Source organism: Scyliorhinus canicula, chromosome 13, assembly GCF_902713615.1.
Source record: "Scyliorhinus canicula chromosome 13, sScyCan1.1, whole genome shotgun sequence".
Lineage (NCBI taxonomy): Eukaryota > Metazoa > Chordata > Chondrichthyes > Carcharhiniformes > Scyliorhinidae > Scyliorhinus > Scyliorhinus canicula.
In genome coordinates this window covers 101,047,814-101,071,994 of record NC_052158.1, presented here as the reverse complement: position 1 = coordinate 101,071,994, position 24,181 = coordinate 101,047,814, and the positions used below count along the sequence as shown (strand labels likewise).

The 24,181-nt window shown below is 43.3% G+C and overlaps 1 protein-coding gene across 2 annotated transcripts in view; it reads right to left on the bottom strand.

The window, feature by feature from the left end:
* Nucleotides 1–6,708: 6,708 nt before the first annotated feature.
* Nucleotides 6,709–24,181, bottom strand: part of serpini1 (serpin peptidase inhibitor, clade I (neuroserpin), member 1) — a 63,049-nt gene continuing 45,576 nt past the window's right edge. For both annotated transcript variants that reach the window (XM_038815233.1, XM_038815234.1), the window contains exons 7-9: nucleotides 11,391–11,477; nucleotides 8,032–8,121; nucleotides 6,709–7,025 (exon numbers count right to left, since the gene is read on the bottom strand). In XM_038815233.1, coding sequence (XP_038671161.1) covers nucleotides 6,949–7,025; nucleotides 8,032–8,121; nucleotides 11,391–11,477 — 254 coding nt within the window. In that variant the 3' untranslated portion in view covers nucleotides 6,709–6,948. The remainder of the gene's footprint in view (nucleotides 7,026–8,031; nucleotides 8,122–11,390; nucleotides 11,478–24,181) is intronic.

The following is a 24,181-nucleotide window of genomic DNA, read 5'->3' as shown; positions in this document are numbered from 1 at the left end:
TTCCAACCAGATGGATACCTTTTCTCTTCTCTGCATTTAAATGCATCTGCCATCTGTCTGCCCATTCCACAAGTCTATTTTGTTTTGAAGCTTATCACTGTCCTTCTCACAGTTCACTATACCTCCAAGTTTCATGTCATCTGAACATTTCAGAATTATGCTCTGTGCCCCCAAGTCTAATTCATCAGCACAAATCAAGGAAAGCAATGCACCAAGTACCGAGCCCTGGGATACTTCACTGTCTGGCCAAATATCAACCACTCATCAGAACACTGTTTCCCGACACTCAGCCAACTTTGTATCCATGCTGCCACTGTCCCTTTTTCTGACATGTGCTTCAATTTTGCTGACGAGCTTGACAGCTTGAGAAGCTGGTTATAGAGAACTTTGTCAAAGTTTTTGGGAGTCCATGTGCGTAACATCAAATATCTTTTCCACATCAAACCTCCCTGTCACCTCACTAAAAATCGCAACCAAAAGTTAAACATGGTCTGTTTTTTAAAAAAAATCCATGCTGGCTTCCCTGGATTCATCTACATTTATCCAAGTGATTGTTAATTTTGTACTTGGCTATCGTTTCAATAAGCATTCCTGGTGATGCATCAATTCTAATTATAGTCAAGCTTTCTGGTATCTGTGCTTTACCAATTTTTAGATCATTTAGTGTCTCAACTACCTTATCTTCCACTATGACTTTGATCAGCATCCTCTTCCTTGGCAAACACGGTGCAAAATGTTCATTTGGCACCGTAGGCACCGTTCTCTGCCTCCATGTGTCAATCTCCTTTGTTGGCCCCTTATAGGCCCCACACCTCACCTTGCTAATCTTTTACTATTTCTGATGCTGGCAGAAATCTTTTTGATTCCCCTCTATGTTATCAGCTTATCTCCTCTCACTTAGCCACCCACACCGTCCCATACCCACACTCCATTTCCCTTTTCACTCCTGGCATTTTCTCCAACTTGCCAGAGCTGAAACCATTGGAGATCCTGGGCGGAATTATCCCTTCTGGGGACTAAATCCCCACGCCTGCCGGAAAGCGGGCACGAATCACTCCGGACTTTTTCCTCGAACGTCCGGGTGATTCTCCGTTTTCCAGGGGGCTAGCAGAGCCCCAGCCTGCATCCCGCAGCTCTGGCTGTCGGCGGGGCCCTGCGAGCCAGACCGCGTGGCCGTGCATGCATGCAGCGGCCCACCTCGGCGCAGCCCCCGCCGACATGGCAGAGCCACACAGCGGGCCCTCGCAGAGGAAGGTAGGTCCCTCCCAGATCGCGATGACCTGCCGATCGGTGGCCCCTGATCGCAGGCCTGCCCACCGCTGAAGCCCTCCTCGGAGTCAGATACCCCCTTCCCCCACCAGGACCGCTACCGCGGCAATGGCTCCCAGCCCCCACCGGATAGTACCACATGTAAACCACGCCGGCGGGTGTTCGGCCGGTTGACTGTGGAGAATCGCCGCGGGGGTCCTGTTCCAATGGCCCCCAACCGGCACAGCGTCGACCGTGCGCATGGGACTGGCGGGTCTGCGGAGAATCGCAGAAGCGCCGTTGCGCCGGATTTCCGGCATGAAAAGCTATTCTCCGCCCCTGCGCCGGGCGCGATTCTGTCACGGACGGTAGGAGAATCCCACCACTGATACACATGTGTATATATCGAAAGTTGCGATTCTCTCTGTTTTGATTGTGTTTTGGAAATCTCTTAAGAAGCTCTATCCCACCAGAGTGATGGCGTAAACCATGCCCACTCACTTTGTTTTGGCAAAGAGGCTCAAAGTTCCATGAGTATTGTCAGCGGGATTCACACCGTTTTTCTCACTGTAACTGACACTGCCATTTTTTTGGAAAGTTTCCACAATACTTTTGTAATCACGTTCTTGCTATCAGAACATCCTGTTTCCCCAAGTAACTTGATGTATCAACAAACATAAATATTTCATTCAAAAGTTTATCAAGGCTATTGATAAATAATTCTACCAGCTGGGTTCCATGAATTGTAATCGTTTCCAGTAATCCTTTGACAATTTATATTTAAACTGTTGCATATTTTTACTATTACAAAAAACTGGCTCCACTTTTAACCTAACTTAGCCTAAAGGATAGGTTACGGCAGGACACCAGCACATCCTGTCTGATTTTACTCTCCATTGAAGTCAACAGAGGGTGAAACTGGGTCAATCTAAAATGGGTGCCTGCCCAGAACACCACCCCTCCATCATACTCAGTGAGTGAGTTAGGTAGAAATGTGTCAAATGTACACATTCCCACATTATACGCTCTTAAAACAGGCTTATATCAAGAAGACTAACATTACTAGCACCTGAATCTAGATTACAATCAGACTTCAGTAAATTTTCAGTTGAAGCTGAACATAAAAATAAATTCCCCAAAAAGTTGATAAATGCTTGATCCAGTATATGAAACCTTCAGGTTTAAATGGACAAATAGGCTGTACAGTAATTCCAACCTCTCAACTAAGGAATGATAAAATAAAACATAAAAGTGCCACCGATAGAAAGCTTAAGAAACAGTAAGATGAACGTCATAGGGACCTGTCGATTTAGAATGCAAGGGAATAGTTTTAAGAATCAGTTCGGTCTAAATATACTCCTCTCAAGCTTCTACACTTTTTTTGCAAAGTGAAGCAGGAAAGTTTGAGGTGGATATTTGTGAATGTGACAATCAAATCTACATTACAACTTTTGCAGGGCACCTGTTACTTGGGCATCTACACTAAGTATTAACCTGTCCTTGAGCCACCCCACCCTGGCCTGATTTTGAAAGGTCTGTATGATCCTTGGTGCTTCTCCTCCACCTTCTCTGTGGCTTTAGTCAACCAACAGTTGTTAGATTCTGGAAATGGAGAACAATTCATATATTGTTCTGGTTTCAACAGTTGTTTAATTTTGTGTCTAATTCCAACTTGTCTCACCAAAATGGATTCACTGTTCCTGAGATCTCCAGCAAAGGGATCATTGTAAGACAAGTATGTCTGCCCATTAAATGAGCCATTGAAGTGCATCTTAGTGTCTTCACTAACGGGAGAAAAAGTACGAATCCATTTCAGGGTGCAATTCTTTGGAAAGTAGAAAGCTGACAACAAAAGCTCAGTAAGATATACATTTGACCCCAAATACTTTCTTCATAAGGCTAAACTCATGTGGAAATTACCTATCACCTTGTTCCCAATAACCCAATTGAATTACAGGACCAGTTTTAGGATTTCCTCCGCTTGTGTGGAAAGACATTGGCGGGGGCAGGTGGGGCGGACGTTTTTCCCCATCACCCACGGTGTGTTTCTCAGCAGCAGGAGGCAGTCGACTGTTAGTCGGCAGCAGGATCATCTGGTCCCGTGCTGCCAATCGGTTTCTCATAGAATCCACCCCCAACCTCTGGCTGCCAGGAAACCTGTGGCGGGGGTTCGCAGTCGCTGGGCCCTGAAGATCCCACTGGTGGGAAAGACCGGAAATTCCCCCCCACTCAACACTCAAGAAGCTTGACACCATCCAGGACAAAGCAGCCCGCTTGAATGCTCCCCCTTCCACAAACACTTAAACCCTCCACCATCGACCAACAGTGGCAGCTTTGTGTACCATCTACAAGAGGCACTGCAGTAACTCACCAAGGCTCCTCAGACAACACCTTCCAAATCCACAACCACGACCATCTAGAAGGACAAAAGCAGCAGAATCCTGGGAACCCCACCACCTGGAGGTCCCCCACTAAGTCACCCATCATCCTGACTTGGAAATATATCGCCGTTCCTTCGCTGTCGCTGGGACAAAATCCTGGGACTCCCTCCCTAAGAGCACAGTGGGTGTACCTACACCTGAAGGTCTGCAGCGGTTCAAGAAGGCAACTCACCACCACCTAGGTCAACTAGGGATGGGCAATAAACGCTGGCCTAACCAGCAATGCCAACATCCTGTAAATTATTTTTTTTTATAAATTGTAAATTGTGGCACCCCTACTGTTCCATAAAACATGTAAGTAGTGGTATTATGTATTCTTCACCTTATACCATCCCCTTTACCACAGACAGCTGCCTATACAAGGCAAATGGCAACTATTTACCATCGCCAGAAGAATCAATTGTAATACTTCCTCATATTAAATGTACCAGCTACTTGGGGTAATTCAAAAGCACTTATTAATTTAATGACCGAGCTGCTTTCAGGGAAAATTTAGTCTTGAAGCTGTATCAATCAACTGTTTAGTGTGTGAAATTGTAACATTCTGGATGCAACTGCTGACAATTAGAAAACATAATTGCTAAATTAGTTGTCCTTCTGTTTCAAAAATATCTTTGTTACCCTTTTGTTTTTATTGTACAGTGGACTCATCAGCATTGCTTTAAGTGTTGGGAACTGTACTACACATTTGATGCCAGCACAATAAAAATCTTGATGGAAGTACAACATAATATCACATTCAAGCCTGCAGACCTTTTAAAGAATGGCCTCAGATTTTATTGCAGGAGAATGTGAAAGAGTATAAGATGATGGTTGGGATTTTCTGGTGCCGGGAATGGAAAATCTGGAGTGCCGAACAAAAATCCATTGACCTTCGGTGGGACCAGAAAATCCCACCTGATATCTTTGTTGTGGGGTTCAAGTTTTGAGGAATGAATGAATCTGAGGGCTGCAATCAGTGGAGGCTGTTTGCAGCTTGAATTAACTCAAGGAAGGATTTCAATGTCTTTCATGCATTTACTCAATCTTGTTTTTGTTTTTAAACAAGATGTGCATTGAATAGCAGAAACATGTAGTTAATAAATTACTGCCACCATACTTTGTTGAATAATTCAAAGTTTCAGATTTCATTTGAAAATCTAATAAAGAGGTTTAATGTAACAGAGAATCTGATTACATAATTTTACACATTGTTGTAAAATCAAACCAGAAAATGACAGAAATGCACTTCAGGTCAGCAGACAGCAGTGAAGAGAAACACCTAGTTAATGCTCTGACATAGGGTCTACACCCGAAATGTTAAACTTCCCTTTTTTGCAGATGCTGATAGACTTGCAACATAGTTCACTTGGTTTTTATTTCAAACATACAATATGTATAGTTTGATCTCTTGTTTCCAGAGTAGTAAAAGCAGTGTTGATGCTTTCTCCACATGATGAGAGGGATCAGCACTGGGATGTAAAACATTTTCTTGGCACAATGTATGCATGCAGCATCAGTACCAAGTATTCTGGGGTGAGAACAAAACACATCCTATATCAATTTCAGAGACAGGGCGGAATGTGGTGCAGTGGTTAACACTGGGACTGCGGTGCTGAGGACCCGGGTTCGAATCCCGGGCCTGGGTCATTGTCCGTGTGGAGTTTGCACATTGTGCCCCCTGTCTGCGTGGGTTAGGTGGATTGGCCATGCTAAATTGCATCTAAAATTGGAAAAAAACAAATAGGGTGCTCTAAAAAAAAATTTTTTTTAAATCAATTTCAGAGACAATCTCTGGCAGTTAATGCAGTTGTCGCTGTCCTTTTTGACAGCAGTCATATTTAGTTTCTCTAATTCAGCTATGAATGGAATGCAAACAAAATAATGGTTCCTTTTGATCACTTTGTTGAAATCAAACACTGGCAGATGTATTTTATTTAGAACACCTAAAATAACTACTGTCAGTAGAATAGTCATGTATGCCCTATACGTTGAATCATACTAAATTCTGTATCCACCCATTTACCCACGACTGAGCCACTAGTGCTCTGGGATTCTCTCAAGCCTATCAAGCAAATACTATTAATCACCTTTTTGACACAATTTGTTTTATTGTAAAGTAAACTAGAAAATTCAGAATGTGGAGCTCCCTTGCTCACAAATCTGCTAATTCAATCACTGACATCTGTCCAAAAGTTATGGAAAATCTCAGTTCCCCTGCATTCAGTCAGAACAAAACTACAGGTTAACATGTTGACTGTCCAGAACCAGCACCATGGCATTGTCCATTGAATCCCTACAGTGAAGAAGGAGGATATTCAGCCCATCGATTCTGCACGACCCTCTGAAAGAGCACCCTACCTCAGCCCACTCCCCCATCCCTGTAACCCCACCTAACCTTTATACACTAATGGGTAATTTAGCATAGCCAATCCATCTTATCTGCACAACTTTGGACTGTGGGATGAAACCAGAGTACCTGGAGGGAACCCATGCAGACACGGGAGAATATGCAAACTCCACAGTCACCCAAGGACGGAATTGAACCCAAGTCCCTGGCACTGTGAAGCAGCCGTGCTAACCACTTGAGATGTACAACCACATCTCAAATCTATCAAGGATTGGATTTAATAAGGGCACCAAAATAAAAAGACTGCTTTTATTCAGCATTATACCCCCACTTTAGTATTGAAAAATTCAGCACTTAACTGTCACTACAACAAAACAACATGGCAATTAGAAATTTATATTTTACAGACCAATTTGCATTGCAACTAATGACAGGTGACAGCACAAAAGTCATTGCACAACTTGCAAATACTTATTGTTCCTATATAACCAAATTCTTATGACTTTTGACTGATATTATTACAGAGTAGAACAATTTAAGACTTACGGGCCAGACTGTCACATGAAGACATTGAAGTGAAGTGTGGACGTGAGCAAAGACTTGGCTCATAATTTTCACTTCATTTTTCAACTACCATTACAGCGATATTACCTCAGTAGCTTACTATTAAATATTTTAGTACATTATAAATGTGGAACAATGTTCATTTATTTAAAGAATGAAGGTGAAAGTACAGTAATAGTCATACAAAAATGTAATTGCTTAATACATAGACCTTTTCTACAAATGTTCTCTATTATATTATCTTTTTACTTCAGCTAGTGATGACAAATATTAGCAGACTGTAAAAATGCAAAAACTGCAAAACACACCACTTATGAAATGAAAGGCTGTTAAATGAGGCATATCATCATTGTAGAATGGATGCATCTATAATGCTTCAAAATCATGTCCATTTGGATTAACATCTTCAGGATGCATGACTCTGCCCATAAAGAGGATGGTACCTAGATTGCAAGGGAAAAAAGGTCAGTCTTGGGTCATCTAGTAGATATAGTTATCCAGTTAACTTTTACTGTATATCTTTTTAATAATGCCGTTTTGTATTAATTCTGTGGTAACAGTTTAATCCTTGGACTTTAAAACAATATGGAAAGAGTCACAATTTGCTTATTTTCACAGTAATTTTCAGCATTTGCTAGTTTAGATCTGTGCGTCGTGTTATGAACCCAGCTGATGTTCAATGCCAGAGCATCCAAAAGTCCCAGAAGGGAATCATGGAATTTTGATTCTTAACAATTTATTTCAGTGATTTAGAAAGAATGTGAGAAAAGAGACGAAATCCGATGAGGAAAGGGGTCAGTCTTGTTGTAAATTATTCAAATAACAAAATGTTTATTAGACATAAAAAGAACAAGAAAGGCAACATGCAAACAATATTTACAATCAACAATAATAGTTGTCCATACAGTATACTTGAATTACCCCCAATCTAAATCTATCTACTTTCCTAAACCTTGAGAATGCACCTTCCCCAAAACAACATACCATAAGTTTCAACACTATGAGCCAATTCCAGCAAATAATTATCACACAGAACCTGTAGCTTTATTTTGAGAACCTTTTCTTCTAGTTTAGAGTAGAATTTATGAGGCCTCACATGGACAGCCTTCTGCCTTATTTTCTGCACAACAGTTTGATTCTTCAGAAAGAGCTCTGCTTTGCAACTAGTCGTGGCCATGATCTAGCTCCCTAGGCTGGTAGTCTGCACTTGGCTTCACAAAATATCTGTTTCAGCCTGATACTAGGCTAATGTGCATCTTAAGTCCTCAGTGCAGCTAACTCCCTGTGGGTTTCTTTTTTATCGAATTCTTTACTTTTCATTTCATTCCAACTTCCTAACAATAGTTGATAATGAATATTTTTCTCTAATCTGTAATTCCTGAAAGTGCAAAATGTGTCATTAAAATTTGCTGTTAGGTCTGTTTCGTTGACATTCAGAATTTCTCTTACCTGTCCTTCGGTTTCTGATCAGAAAGAAAAATGGATGATCTGCAATGATCTGGGGATTAAGGACCATCATTCTGCTAACAGCAATCATTTCTGCAACACAACACGTACAATTTAATCAGTCTATTGGTTTTGCATTACTGTTTTGAACCTGCCGGTCTGAAAAGGTGACCTGATAAGAACTGTGTACGATAGTAAAAGAGGTGGAAAAGGTTAATCCAAACATTATGAACACTGCCCATAGAAACATAACTGAGTGCAACTGCACAAATAACCATCAGTATATTCTTGTCAGCTGCACATTTTTCAGAAGTATTCTAGGATACTATTGTTGAAAGCATAGTCAGCTGTACAAACCCATGGACCAGAATTTTACCTTGCTTGGGCAAATGTGTGCCTGACAGGGGCAGCAGGGTAGCATGGTGGTTAGCATAAATGCTTCACAGCTCCAGGGTCCCAGGTTCGATTCCCGGCTGGGTCACTGTCTGTGTGGAGTCTTCACGTCCTCCCCCTGTGTGCGTGGGTTTCCTCCGGGTGCTCCGGTTTCCTCCCACAGTCCAAAGATGTGCAGGTTAGGTGGATTGGCCATGCTAAATTGCCCGTAGTGTCCTAATAAAAGTAAGGTTGGGGGGGTTGTTGGGTTACGGGTATAGGGTGGATACGTGGGTTTGAGTGGGGTGATCATGGCTCGGCACAACATTGAGGGCCGAAGGGCCTGTTCTGTGCTGTACTGTTCTATGTTCTATGTTCTATGACTCTGAAGCAGGTAAATTCCGCGAAAAGACGTGCGCGCGCCCTAACGTCATCATGCTCTCAAACGATATTTCAGTCGACGGGCACGGTGAAAGTCAGAAGCGTGCCCACCAACATTCAAGCAGATAATTCAGCCCACTAAGGAGCCAGTGGATCTCAAATTTACATGGCATGTCTACTTTTACAGTTGGAGGACTGGTTGGTTGGCCAGGCGACATTATGGTTTAGCTTCAACCTCGATCCAGGGAGAGATGAAATGTCCAGGGAGAGAGGGCTGTCTAGGAACTGAGGTTTATATTTGCTTTTGTTGCCCAGGCACTCATTACATAATTTTTTGGTGGCAATTTTTTTTTTTTTTTTTTGTTTTACAGGTCAGTAGCTCCCCGAGGCAGCTCCATAACGGTTGCTCCTTTGAGAGCACATTAGAGGCACCAGCCCATTCCCTTCCTTTTCTCTGCACCCGACCTCTTCAGCAGCACCCAGCCTTTCACAGAGCGTGTTTCACGCTGGCTGCCCATTAATTGTCCAGCCTGTGTGAAACTGCATTTCGGAGCCTCTCACGGCAAGAACACATTTCACGCCCAATTCCAAGCCCACCAAGTGTGCGTGCCCAACAGGCGAAAACCGTAGGCCACGATTGCAATCGATTTAGATGCTGCTGTAATCTGCCTGTTACACCCTGCTTTCATTTTTGCCAAGGTACAGAGTAGATTCCAAAACAGAACACCTTAATCCACCAAAGATAGCAAAACCACCTCAATATTGCATAAAAATTCACATAGCATATTAATCCCATTTAAAGTTTTCAAAATTAATAAAATAATCAGTAACTTGATCAACCTGTTTTTGAAAGTGCTTTCAAGGTGCTTGAAGAGGAATGGTGTGTAACAAGTAATAGTTGTACAACAGTTAGGGGATGGCCAAATAACCGGGCTTTAGGCCTGAAGTATTTAGAGACAGAGTTCAGTATATTTGACTGAGACAGCAGTAGTTTTTCTTGTCATATGGGGGAGGGAGGGAGACAATGTTTGAGAAGGTAAGCGATAAATGTTGCATACTGCAGTGAAGTTTTGGATGAGTTGTCATTTATGCAGTCTAAGACAAATTTTTGCCATTCTTACATAATTGTTCAGTGTTGCTATAACAGACTCTAGTTCAGGCATTTTGTTACAAATATGTATGGCATGTAACTCAGCCAGATTTATGTCCTTGGTCCATACTTGTTGCTAAAAAGCTGGTGCCAGTGTTTCTCAAAAAGCAAACATAAGGGTTGGGAATCCCTGTTCCCGGCAGCAACGCACCCCCCATCTGCAGGTTTCCCGGCAGCATGGGGTGTCTTCAATGAGGAATCCTATTGACAAGCAGTGGGAACAGAGAATCCCACCAGCAGTAAGCAGCGCGATACCGGGAAACACGTGGCTGGGGACCAGAGAATCCAACCCCAGATGTTGGAAATCTGAAGTAAAAATAGAAAGTGTTGAAAACACTCAAATTCTGATGTTGAGTTACACCTGAAAGGTTAGTTAACTCTTTCTCCTTCCTCTGCAGATATTACTTTTCTGAGTATTTCACCGAGTTAATGAATTCCTACTATTCTCCTGACCGTGAACAATCTCCAGATCAGTCGTGTGTGGGGGACAGTCACCTCCCTGCTCTTATCCCCATTTTGTTTAAATGGTTTACACATGTTTCCTTGCTGATCTCATGGCTCCAGTTCATGCTCCAATTCCTTAGTAAACTCACATCATTTCCAAATCTTACAGGGGAGCTTTGCTTGTGCCGGCACCAGTGCATGGTGGATTGCCTGGGCACAGCAGGTATGAGAGAATAAGACAGAATAATGCATACTATCCAAGTCTGTAAATTAATCCATCCAATTTCCCTTTCATTTCAAAATTACAAGCTGTGTGTTATTGGGGATATTATTTTATAAATATATAAATAAAAATTAAAAATGTTATATTTAAATTAATAACAATTGGTTATCACAGGATTACTGATTTCTAGACAACCTAGAATGGTGAGTCTACTTCACCTTAAAAATATAACGTTAAAAATATATATTGTTATAGCTTCCTTCCTTTGTCCACTAGCCGTCACTGCACATTTCAAACCTGGTTGCATATATGAATGATTGAGTGTTAACAATGATAGTATTGCCACTCATTAGAAAACCAATAATAGGTGCATTGCAAGTGGGGGTAGGGTTCAGGCAGTGTCAAAATGCAGGAAACTGCTTATTAGAAGAGTTCCATTTAAATCTGAATTAGGATTTAAATATGGTTCGGAAACTGCTATTATTAGTAAGACTTGGGGGTAGAAACTTTCTCGGACTGTGGCATAAAACAGGTGGCATCAGGCCCAATATTCAGCTCCATTGACTGCAATAGAACAGAGCACAAGGTGCTGCATATAATTGTCAGCTAATCCAATAAGCCTACTGTGTGCTACTGCCAGAGAAACTTTCTATCCCTTAATGTCAATAAACATTTCACACTGTATTGGGGCATAGAACTAACTAAAATGTGGTAAGAAATCAAAGCTATTAACATTCTTTGAACCAATGTGCGAGGTTGAAAATATTGATCAAGCTTTACCAAGCACTATACCTGAGGCTGCAGCTGCTTCAGAACCTTCTTCATTCACCTCAATAAACGATGAGTGAATAGCCTTGGAGATACACAGGTCCTTCTTTTCTGTTTGGAAGAGAGAGTTCAAAATTTCACAAGCAAAGTAAAGCACACAAAATGGAGTGCATATGACATACTAGAGCACAACAACACGATAGTAGATGCTGTGGATGCTGCAGATCTGAAATAAAAACAAAAGTACTGGAAATGCTTAGCAGGTCATTTGTGGAGCATTTGTGGCGAGAAACGGAGTTAATGGGCTTAATTGTACATTTCCCCAATTTTTCCCGCAAGGGGGTGGCACGCAAAATAGGGTGAATTCTCATCCCACCACCTTCCTGTCCACCCGAGCTTTTCCCCATAATAGAGGGCAGGCAGGTGCTGAAATTGGCAGCCTGTCTGTCATACTTAAATTAATAATCAAGGGTCAATTAGGCTTTTCATCAAGCCAATTGACCATGAAAATGCACTGCCCAAGCCATAAAATGGTCGGCGCGGGCAGGAGCAGGAAGTCCGATTTAAAAAAAAATCAAATGCTTAAAGGGCAGGAAGGAAGGTTGGATCGGGGGTACTTTTCAGGCTGATTGCCTTTTACTGATTGTGGCGTGCTCTGCTTAAGTCAATTTCCCCCTCGCCCCTCTTTCCTCCTCACTTCCTCACTTAAATCCACGTGCTTCCCCTCCAACCCTCTCAAGCTATATATAATGATATAGCTTCCTTCCTTTGTCCACTTGCCCTCACTGCACATTTCAAACCTGGTTGAATATTTGAATGATTGAATATTAAGGGAGGGATCCACTGCCATTCATTCAGCCCAATGTCTCAGGTCAAGAAGACCATTCATCAGAGATGAAGAAGGATGGAAATGTAATAGATTTTGAGCCAGTGGGAAGGACACCTATTGCTCTCACTCCATATTGTGCTCCCTTATTCCTACTGTGAATTTGGGTATCAGAGAAGAAAAGGCTCACACTTTCTGACACCTTCTGCAGTCAAATAACCTACTCAAATGGTCAGTTCTCACATTCTAATTATGGTCACTTGGGCAAATTACTGGAGGGTATCTAGCATCTTTGGAACCATAATCCAGCAAAGAGCCAACATTTTAGAAAACTGGAGAGGTGAGGGAAAAAAAAACATTGGTAAAAAAGTGCTTTTCTTCAACTTTAAAGATCTCAGGAAGAACTAAGGAAACTGATATATTTATGGATCAAGACCGTACACTCCGGCAGCTGCTTTCCAATCTGTTACCAGTAACCACAATATGCTGGCAAACTTTCAGTATGGAACTGGCTGAGACCCGGAGACAACTTATTTTCCTCCTTGTCGTTCAAAATTGAAGAGTGGGAACCTGACGAAATTGAGGAAGCAGGTAAATAAATAATGAAACATAGGAAACAGAAAAGTGTTTGGATAGGATTATGCACATTTAATGTCAAGTTTAATAAAAGGTAATGGGAAATGTCAAAGACAATGTTGCAAAGTTTTACCGAATAACTTTACTTAGCAGACATGAATGTTAACTGGAGGTTAAACATTTTGGGTTTTTTAGAATTATTATTGACTTGTGTAATCAAAGATGCTTTATGACACATGGTTTAAAAGTCATAATTGGGAAGTATTTTTCCCTCTAACTAAACCATTATCCCTACATCGCATAATGCATTTTTATAGTATTGACATATATATGTATGCTTACAACAATTTATATAGTGCCTATAACACAATAAAACATCCCAAGACAGTTCATAGAAATATTATATGAAACAATAAGGAGATAGTAGGTAAATTATCCAAATGCTTTGCCAATGAGATAGGTTTTGAGGCATGTCTTAAAAGATGAAAGTGAGGTAGAAGCAACGAGGTTCAGGGAGTGTATTCCAGAGCTTAGGGCTAATGAGGTGGAGCCACCTGGGTTGGCCACTTCCCAACTTTAAAATGGAGATTCGCTAAGAATGCAGGGAAATTCAGCCAAGGACAGAAAAACAAGCAGGTGCAAAATCTCCTGTATATATTAGAACTTGCAGAACCCAGACAGCACTGAAACTGACGGCCATCTACATTTTGATGAGCGATCCCCGGGAACAATTGAAACAGTTAAGATAATCGAGACAAAGCCAGATTTCTCGGCGCCAGCAGGAGCCAAGACAAAGGAAGGCCAATGGACACTTAGGAACCGCCCAGCGATCAGGGAACAGCTCCAGTATTGGAGAAATCGATCCAAGTGATCAAAACGCAGTCTAATCACTTGGAACCAGGTACGGGGTCCGCCCAAAAGGGCGCGGAGCCCCTGGGGACTATAAAGTAGAGTTCCCAAGTTCAATTCATTCTTCTTGGCAGCTCTCAAAGAACTCTTGACCGTGACTCTCAACTCGAAGAGACTTGCCTAGCAGCTGCACCAAACAAGTAAGTGTCCAGTCAACGCACGCTACGAGATAGGCGCTCCTAACCATTAGTCCATACCAGCCGGAAGCCTGCAGACTCAGGATCGAACGAGAAGCCAATTGTTCCCCTGACCTAGTGGTTCCCTTTTCCAAAGCTAAGTATTGGCCTGTTAGTGATAGAAATAGCCTAGTGAATAGTATTTTATGCATGAGTAGCGATTGACTGTGTATATAATAAATGTGTTTTGATTTGAACCTTACTAACTGGTGTATTGAGTTATTGATCAGCACTTGAACTTGAACCTTGTGGTGGTATCATAAAGATACCTGGCGACTCCAGAGCAAGGTTATAAAACAGAGCAATTAAGTGTAAAACACACTTAGCAACATTTAGCAACAGAGGTTGAATGCTCAGGCACCAATGGTGATGTAATTAAAATCAGGGATGTTCAATAATAATATTATGATAATCTTTATTAGTGTCACAAGTAGGCTTACATTAACATTGCAATGAAGTTACTGTGAAAATCCTCGAGCCGCCACATTCTGGCGCCTGTTCGGGTACACTGAGGGAGAATTCAGAATGTCCAATTCACCTAACAAGCCCGTCTTTTGGGACTTGTGGGAGGAAATCCATGCAGACACAATAAGAATGTGCAGACTCCGCACAGATAATTGACCCAAGCCGTGAATCAAACCCAGGTCCCTGGTGCTGTGAAGCAACAAGAGGCTGTTTTAAATGAGTGCAGATATCCCAGGGTTGTAGGACTGCAGGAGATGCAAAGATGGGGAGAGGCAGGCCACGGAGGGTTTGAAAACACGTACTCAAATTTTAAAATCGAGGCACTGCTTAACAGGGAGTCAATGTAGGTCGGTGAGCACAGGGGTGATGGGCAAATGGTTCTTGGCAATTTAAGACATGGGCAGCAGAGTTTGAGATAACTTCATGCCTGGAGGTAGTAAAGGCCTTGATTTGGGTTTCAGCAGCAGGTGAGCTGAGGCAGGGGTAGAGTCAGACGATGTTACAGGAGTGGAAAAGGTGAATTTTGTGATATTTAACTGGAGGAAATCTCTGCTCACCCAGGCCTTGATATCAGACGAGCTGTCTGATGATTTAGAGACCGTGAAGAGGTGAGAGAGGAGGTGATGAGGTAAAGCTGGATGCCATCAAAATACAAATGAAAATTGTCTTGTTTTTGGAACATATCACCAAGGGCCAGCTTGTAGTTGGGAATTTCACCATCGGTATTCTCCCATCTATGTATGATGACATGGAGTGAATCAAATCTGTTGGGAGTGCAGTGGCTTCATATGGCACAATTCTGTGCTGGCTGAAGAGACCAATCCATGACATGCAGGTTCTGCTACAAGTACCGCATACCAAATGTGTAGCAGGTGTTATTATAGGTTGTCTGTGTTGTTGGCCCTTTAAACATTTTCTTCTATCGTCAGCTTGTGTCTCCTGGGTGCGAGAATCAATGTTTAAGGCATCCAAGTCACAATTGCCGGCATCATTGAAGCAGAGCTTTGCGCGTCTGACTGGTGGTCTGGCACCAGCTGCCTCAACATACAGAAAATCCTTCCATATTATGACTGTGTTCCATCCTGTGAACGTCTCTGAGCCAACAAAGTCACCTCTGTTTGACGAATGCAAACAGACCCGAGAGATTTGGCTTTGAGAGGACTGCTGCATTTGTGATTTTATCTTCAGATGGGAAAAAGGAGAGGGCCAAGGAAAATCCTTGTGGGACACTAGAGGTAACTGTGTGGTAACTGGGGCTGGTTTAGCACAGGGCTAAATCGCTGGCTTTGAAAGCAGACCAAGGCAGGCCAGCAGCACGGTTCAATTCCTGTACCAGCCTCCTGAACAGGCGCTGGAATGTGGGGACAGGGGCTTTTCACAGTAACCTCATTTGAAGCCTACTTGTGACAATAAGAGATTTTAATTTCTTTTCATTTCATTTCATTTTCATGAGAAGAGAAATCATTGAAGGGGATTCTCTGGCCACAATCAGCTGGAGGAGAATAGATGAGGCAAGTGTAGTCTACGCAGGTGGACGATGGTAGAGAGGCAATGCGAGCTGGACAGTGTGAACAACTGTATCAAAGACTTACAGGTTGAGATTACCTCTTTTGTCACAGTCACAATGGGTTTCCAAATTATATTTTAAATGGCTGAAGAATTGTTCAAGATACTTGGATGGGGAAAGATGCACAAAACCAAGGATTGAAGCACGATGGGTGGTTAAAAAGCACAAAATGCTTTAAGTCTTCATTTTGGTTCTATTTACTACTCCTTTGTGTGTGCTTGCATGATAAAATGCAAGAGCCCAGATCAAGGCAGTCAAATATATTTATATGTAAATATGCATGACATTAATTTAAGCTCATGTTTTGCTAGCTAAATTCATTTAGCTGGAATTTTCTGAAAACTAATAGTGCATCCAAAGTGTATGTCAATCTCACAGCGCAGCAGTTCCAGAAAATTATGCTGCGACTTAAATCACTTACATATGTTTTTTTTATAAATTTAGAGTACCCAATTCATTTTTTCCAATTAAGGAGCAATTTAGCGTGACCAATCCACCTAGCCTGCACATCTTTTGGGTTGTGGGGGCGAAACCCACACAAACACGGAGAGAATGTGCAAACTCCACATGGACAGTGACCCAGAGCCGGGATCGAACCTGGGACCTCAGCGCCGTGAGGCAACAGGGCTAACCCACTGCACCACCGTGCTGCCCCGGCATGTTTTAACCATAGGTTTCTGGGACTCTAGCACAGCAAACCCAGCCCTGCTGAACTGCAGAGTCCTCCTTACTAACATCTGGGGGCTTGTGCCAAAGTTAGGAGAGCTGTCTCAGACTAGTTAAGCAACAGCCTGATATCAGAATCATATCTTCCAACAATGTCCCAGACACCACTATCATCATTCCTGGGTATGTCCTGTCTCACCAGCAGGTCAGGCCCAGCAGAGGTGGCAGCACAGTAGTATATAGTCGGGAGGCAGTTGCCCTGGGAGTCCTCAACATCGACTCTGGACCTCATGAAGTCTCATGGCTTCAGGTTAAATATGGGCAAGGAAACCTCCTGCTGATTATTATGTACCACACCACTCCTCCATGTTAACCACCACTTGGAGGAAGCACGGAGCGTGGGAAGGGCACAGAATATGCTCTGGGTGGGAGACTTCACTGTCCATCACCAATAGTGGCTCGGTAGTACCACCACAGACCAAGCTGGCCGAGTCCTAAAGGACATAACTGCTATACTGGGGCTGCAGAAGGTGGTGAGGGAACCAACAAGAGGGAAAAACATACTTGACCTCATCCTCACCAATCTGCCTGCTGCAGGTGCATCTGTCCATGACAGTATTGTTAGAAGTGACCACCGCACAGTCCTTGTGGAGACAATGGCCCGTCTTCACATTGAGGATACCCTTCATTGTGTTGTGTGGTACTACTACCATGCTAGATAGACTTTGAACAGATCTAGCAACTCAAGAGGTGCTGTGGGCCATCAGCAGCAGCAGCAGAATTGAACTCAACCACAATCATTGCCCGGCATATCCGCCACTCTACCATTACCACCAAGCCGAAGATCGACCCTGGTTCAAAGAAGAGTGCAGGAGAGCATGCCATGAGCAACACCAGGCATACCTAAAAATGAAGTGTCAACCTGGTGAAGCTACAACACAGGACTATTTGTGTCCCAAACAGCATAAGCAGCAAGTGATAGTCAGAGCTAAGCGATTCCACAACAAACACATCGGGGGGGGTGGGGGTGGGTGAGACTAGGTAGGGTGCTCTTTCAGAGGGTCGGTGCAGACTCAGTGGGCTGAATGGCCTTCTGCACTGTAGGAATTCTATGGTTCTACAGTCCTTCTCCAAGGCGACACCTGATGAACTGTTATAATTGCTTTGCCATCAATCAAAATGAATACCGAGTGCATATTTGGCAAATTGACGCCATTTTGATCGCGGTTGTCACTTGGACCATTACAGATCAATGCTGGTGATTTATAGAATGATGTTAGCAAGCTTAGAATCATTACAATATTTAGTTGCTCAGAGAGTTGACTACACAAAGATAACTATTTAATACACCTTGGTCCCATGCATAAGTGCCAATCTGTATTTCATTATCTGTAATGTTATTAAGTGAAAGACTGCCGGTACATTTTACTTCCTGGTTCACTGTCTGCTTGGCTGCTTAGTTTGTTTGTTGACATCACTGTTGCTGGACACCAGCGATCCCCTCTCGCAGCACTCAAATGAAATTAACATTGGCAAAGGTGAAACCCCCATGTCAGTGGTGGCTGTGTCTTTGTGGACAGATTCTTTTGAGGTCAATGGCAAGAGCCATCACTTCACCACTGAGCGTATTATTGGAAAGATGCTATTTGTCAACTGTCAAAAACACTTATTTTACTAAATAACCATCTCAAGAAAATTGTAAATAAATATCTGGAGCAAAAGACTGAAATAGAACTATTGCAACTTTAATGGAAACATTAAATACTTTTGCTGCATTTTTCATCCAGACCCAGCAGCTTTGATCTACATAGTGCACTCGCGCAGTGTATTTAATCAGTTGTGGTGCAGATTCACCACAACAAGATCAGGGAGCACAACAGTCCTATGGTGTTCAATCCAATATCATTGCTGCTTCCTAAAACAGCCAACCTGATCGCTGACTTATTTGCACCTTTGGAAAACAAAATTCCAATTATCAAACTCCCATTTGGGTGCTTTGCTTCCTGAGATTTACTCAAGTAGAAGGCTTGGCCCTAGCGTATTGCTGTGCAACTCCAGTACAAGTTAAGCCAAAACTACCCAAGAAACAAGGGTCCTCTCCCTTTTCAGGTTAATAGACATAAAATAAGTAAATTCGATGCATGCATCTAAGTGAACCAAGCCTTGATCACTGGGTGCTCTGATTTCCTCTTAAACTTGGGAAGTGACTTTGGTGTGCGCATGAGTGAAGCGTGACAGTGCATATTTGCTAGAGTGCGGCAGTCAAGTGTACAACTGGTTGAACAGAGCAGCAGAGTTTAATATTGACCTGTCACTCATACAAGAGTAATGTGCACATTAGTTGATACTAAAGTTAACCTGCAGTGATCTGTAACTTGAATGTGTGTGTAAGTACCAGTCTCTGAAGTAATAATGTTTCTGAGTTCTTTCTTATCCAGGAGATGCAACAAGTTATGATTAAAAGTGTTTTTTGAATGACTCTAGTGATCGGTTTGGCTCTGCTTAAATTTACAACCTCTACCTGACCAGGCTGTTGTTCTACCATATTCCACTATACCCACCAGATTATATCAGCTGTTTCGATCTGTGTTTTTGAGCCATGTTCAACCTTACTTCCAACAGTCACAGTGCATTGTGCCAGCATCTGCAACATAAATCCTGCACACTGGAGTATAAAGATTTGAATCTAAGCAAAACCATGAGACAAATATGGTTAAATCAAGAGATTCTCTCTTGCTAACTATAAGCAGGAACATGTTCTCGCCAAAAGGGGTGCACATTTTAGAACACTTGAAAATTAACATTATAATATTTTTCTAGTTTTAACTTTTTGCTTCTAAGATGAAAGGTGAAGCTTCTCAAAGTTACCAGTCTTTGTTCACAATGGCTGAACCAAAGAGGACTTCTCACCACCACTTTTTTTTCCAGATTCTGGGAATGCTTTGAAATCACCAGATGAGGTGAAAAGGAAACTCCGACTAAACTTTGGAGCAAACAGATTTCTGTGCAGACTTAAAGATTGCAGTCTTCTATGCTAATTTATGTCATCACATTATAAACAGCTTACAGAATAATTACACACATTGGGCAATGGATGCAATAAAGTTATTTTACAAAAGCAGATAGGACTGTGACTTTATGATGACTCAATGGTTTGTTATAGGAACTTTACCCAGAATTATTATGCTGATTTCAGGTCAAATGGAGAAATATCTGACACAGTGATTCATGTTTTTCCTTTAAAATATGCTGCAGATTTGGTTGATCAACTGCACCTTGTAAAAACTACAAACATGAGTCCACTAGCACTACTATGTTCGATCATCCAGATCCACTGCATTAACATGTGCTACGGCCAGACGAAAGATGGTAGAATTGTTTCCGCTTTTCCCCCTGCTGCCTCTCTATCTGACCACAAGAAGATGTGTTTTAAATAAGTGTGTTAACCCCTTGAATGTCGTGACTCTCAGCGACTGACACAAAACAGGTTTTCTTGAAAAGACAAAAAATCATAAAACCTGAAATGTAATCGCAAAAGCACCCACTGCCTCTCTAACACACACAAAGAGACACCACATAAGAAACGATGATTACAGAAGAGACGGCATGCATTTAGGTTTTTAAAGAGTTAAAGAGTACAAAAAGTCACTATTACTCGTCTTTTGAGATGGAAGTTCAACATGGTGCAGCCCTTATGATTTACCTTTGGTTCACTGATGAATATGGAGGTTGGATGTTTCTGCTGATGAATTCACAGTGGCTTCCTACTTGCAGTGGTAGGTTTTCAGCTACTCTTCGCTTGGAGGTGTAATCCAGCTTCAATAATGAAGATCTAGCTTGGTTCTACAAATTGGTAAGTAAACGGCTAACCCCACTTCTCGACTTGCCGAGACAATATTCTTCCTTTGTTGAGTGAGATCTCTTCCCTCTGCATTCTCTTTGCCTCCCAGAATGACTGACAAAAGTCTGTTATAAAAGTTTTGGATTTCTGTCAGTTGACCAGAGTATCTGTTTCCCCATTCTCCCACCAAATGGTCCCTGACAAACATTACAAATGAAACACAATGGCGTTTGAAACTCAGCCATTTGCATCTCCTTGTCAGAGAGCATTTTTGCGTACACCCATTGTGTGGAATTTCATTCTACAGCCTCTAAGTCTGTGTTGTCAATATGCATCAGTTTCTGTAGGCATAGTAACTGTTAAATCCACAGGACAGATCAGTTGCATATGTAATGACCTCTCAAAAAAAATGTTCCAATAGGTCATTGACCATTTAATGCCGTGACCAGATGTGGTAGTCACCACTGTTGTATTATATACTGCATACGAGGGTATTACAGTAAGGCCCCTGTACTACAGGTACGGGGGTAGATCCCTGCCTGCTGGCTCCGCCCAGTAGGCGGAGTATAAATGTGTGGGCTCTCCGAGCTGCAGCCATTTCAGCAGCAGCTGCAGGAGGCAACACATCTCTGCGTAATAAAGCCTCGATTACTCTCTACTCTCGTCTCGTCGTAATTGATAGTGCATCACCAGACAAGCAGGTTAACGACCAGCCTTTGGCAGTTTCATGTACATTTGCAGACAAAGAGGGAGATCACCTGACCTTTTTGGCTCCATTTTGTTCCAATGCAGATTGTCTGTCCTCCATTTGGTTTTAATAAAAGTAAAGTTCCCTTTTCATGCAACTACATGTGCATGACATGCATCTTAAGGTTTAAGTTTGTACTATCTTGAAAAGGTATTTTTTAAACAAGCAGACTGGTTGATTTGCATATTCCTCATAACAGTTACAGTTAGTATTCTTCATAACTCTCCTCGCTTACAGTTAGTTTTTCCTTGCGCCAAGAATTGTCTCAAGCATTAAGACCTGTGCCACTGTGAGCTTCCTGAAAGTAATTTTGGGATCAAAAAATAATGGAACATCAGAGAGAACACCTGATGCTGAATCTAGTCTGTCTCATCTTCAGTACTAGACAACTGCTATATTTCTGATAATGTTAATATATTGACCTTCCTGTGGTCTGTCTTGTAGCACATGGCATAAGAGGATTTCTATCTGCATTCGGAGATTATTACTAACCACAAACAAGCAGTGGTTAGTGTGGTAAATCACTGTATTGTATTGTAACATGCCTGGGCTTGTCCCTGCTGGCTCCGCCTGTGGCTCCTCCCCTCAGGCTCACGTATAAAGGTGGCTGGTCTCCGCCTCTGATCCAGTTCAGGATCAGAGGCCAGGAGGCTTTCTGTTTAGTGTATTAAAGCCTCAGTTACGTTCACCACTCGTCGTGTGTTCATTGATGGCATATCAATTTAATACACTAAACATCTAATATGAATTGATCACTCAAGCCTGATTGCCTGGAGCTGAACCCACAGGCAGCCGATGCCACTGCAACTTTCGAGCACTGGCTAAGCTGCTCCGAAGTGTACCTCAGATCCTTCACCGAAGACTTTACTGACCTCCAAAAGAAGCAGGTCTTCCATGCACGGGTGAGCCCGCAAGTCTTTCTTCTCCCGTACCCTCCATGCCTCCGAAATTTGAAACTCCTCCATCAAAAAGGAAGCCCAAGCCATTGTAGAAGCTGTGCGACAGTGGAGGCATTACCTGGCCGGCAGGCAATTCACTCTCCTCACTGACCGACGGTCGGTTGCCTTTATGTTCAATAACACACAGCGGGGAAATATCAAGAATGACAAGAATGAGGTGGAGGATCGAGCTCTCCACCTGCAAGTACAATAACCTGTATCGACCTTGGAAGCTCAATGAGCCCCCAGATGCCCTATCCCGCGGTACATGCCAGCCCACAAGTTGACTGACTCCGGGGCCTCAACAATGACCTCTGTCACCCTGGGGTCACCCGTTTTTTTCACTTTGTCAAAGCTCGCAACCTGCCTTACTCCATCGAGGAGGTCAGGACCATGACCAGGAACTGCCAGGTCTGCGCGGAGTGCAAACCACACTTCTATCGGCCAGACAGAGCGCACCTGGTGAAGGCCTCTCACCCCTTTGACCGCCTCAGCGTCGATTTCAAAGAGCCCCTCCCCTCCACTGATCGTAACGTGTACTTCCTCAACATTGTTGACGAGTACTCAAGATTCCCCTTTGCCATCCCATGCCCTGACATGACCTCTGCCATTGTCATCAAGGCCTGCACAGTCTTTTCACCTTGTTCGAGTTCCCCACCTACGTCCACAGCGATCGGGGTTCCTCCTTCATGAGCGACGAGTTGCGTCAGTTCCTGCTCAGCAAGCGCATCGCCTCCAGCAGGACGACCAGCTACAACTCCCGGGGCAACGGACAGGTGGAGAGGGAGAATGCGACAGTCTGGAAGACCGTCCTCTTCCATCGAAAAGTCTCCCAGTCTCCCGCTGGCAAGAGGTCCTCTCTAATGCGCTCCACTCCATCCGGTCGCTCTTGTGTACTGCCACCAATGAGACTCCTCATGAGTATATGTTTGCCTTCCCCAGGAAATCCACCTCCGGCGTCTCGCTCCCGTCCTGGCTGAGTCTCAGGGCCTGTCCTCCTCCAGAAGCATGCGAGGAGACATGAATCAGATACCCTCGTTGAGGAGCTCCTGCTCCTCTATGCCAATCCACATTATGCCTACGTGGCACATCAGGACAGGCGACAAGACACAGTCTCCCTTCGGGATTTGGCACCTGCAGATTCCCCAGCGACCATCACCACCACTCCCGATCCTACACCGAATCAACAACTGGGTGAAGAAGAGGACAACACGCTCCCGGACGCGCAGGTCTCGACACTGGTGCAAACACCACAGCTGGGACTGAGGCGATCACGGCGGAATGTCAAGGCCCCCGACAGACTTTTTTTTTATAAATTTAGATTAGCCAATAATTTTTTCCAATTAAGAGGCAATTTAGCATGGCCAATCCACCTACTTTTTGGGTTGTGGGGGCGAAACCCACACAGACACGGGGAGAACGTGCAAACTCCACACGGACAGTGACCCAGAGCCGGGATCGAACCTGGGACCTCAGCGCCGTGAGGCGGTTGTGCTAACCACTAGGCCACCGTGCTGCCCTTGGCCCCCGACAGACTTGATCTTTAAGCCCACCTTACCCCCGCTGGAGTCTTTTTTTTAAAACAGGGGGTGAATGCGGTAAACCACTGCATTGTATTGTTACATGCCTGGGCTCCTCCCTTCGGGCTCACGTATAAAAGGTGGCTGGTCTCTGCCTCTGATCCAGTTCGGGATCAGAGGCCGGGAGGCTTTCTGTTTCGTGTATTGAAGCCTCAGTTACGTTAACCACTCGTCATGTGTTCATTGATTCCATATCAATTAGTGCCATGTTGACCTGCAGCAAATAACAGTGAAGATTTGCTCAGCACTGTAGGAAGATGCCGTGTAGGGGCTGGTTTAGCACAGGGCTAAAGAGCTGGCTTTTAAAGCAGACCAAGACAGGCCAGCAGCTCTGGTTCAATTCCCGTACCAGCCTCCCCGAACAGGCGCTGGAATGTGGCGACTAGGGGCTTTTCACAGTAACTTCATTTGAAGCTACTTGTGACAATAAGCGATTTTCATTTCATTTCATTTGTTGGCTCCTAGCAAACACAACTAATCCAAAGGCTGTGTTACAAGCCTATATCTTCGTATTATAGAGCTG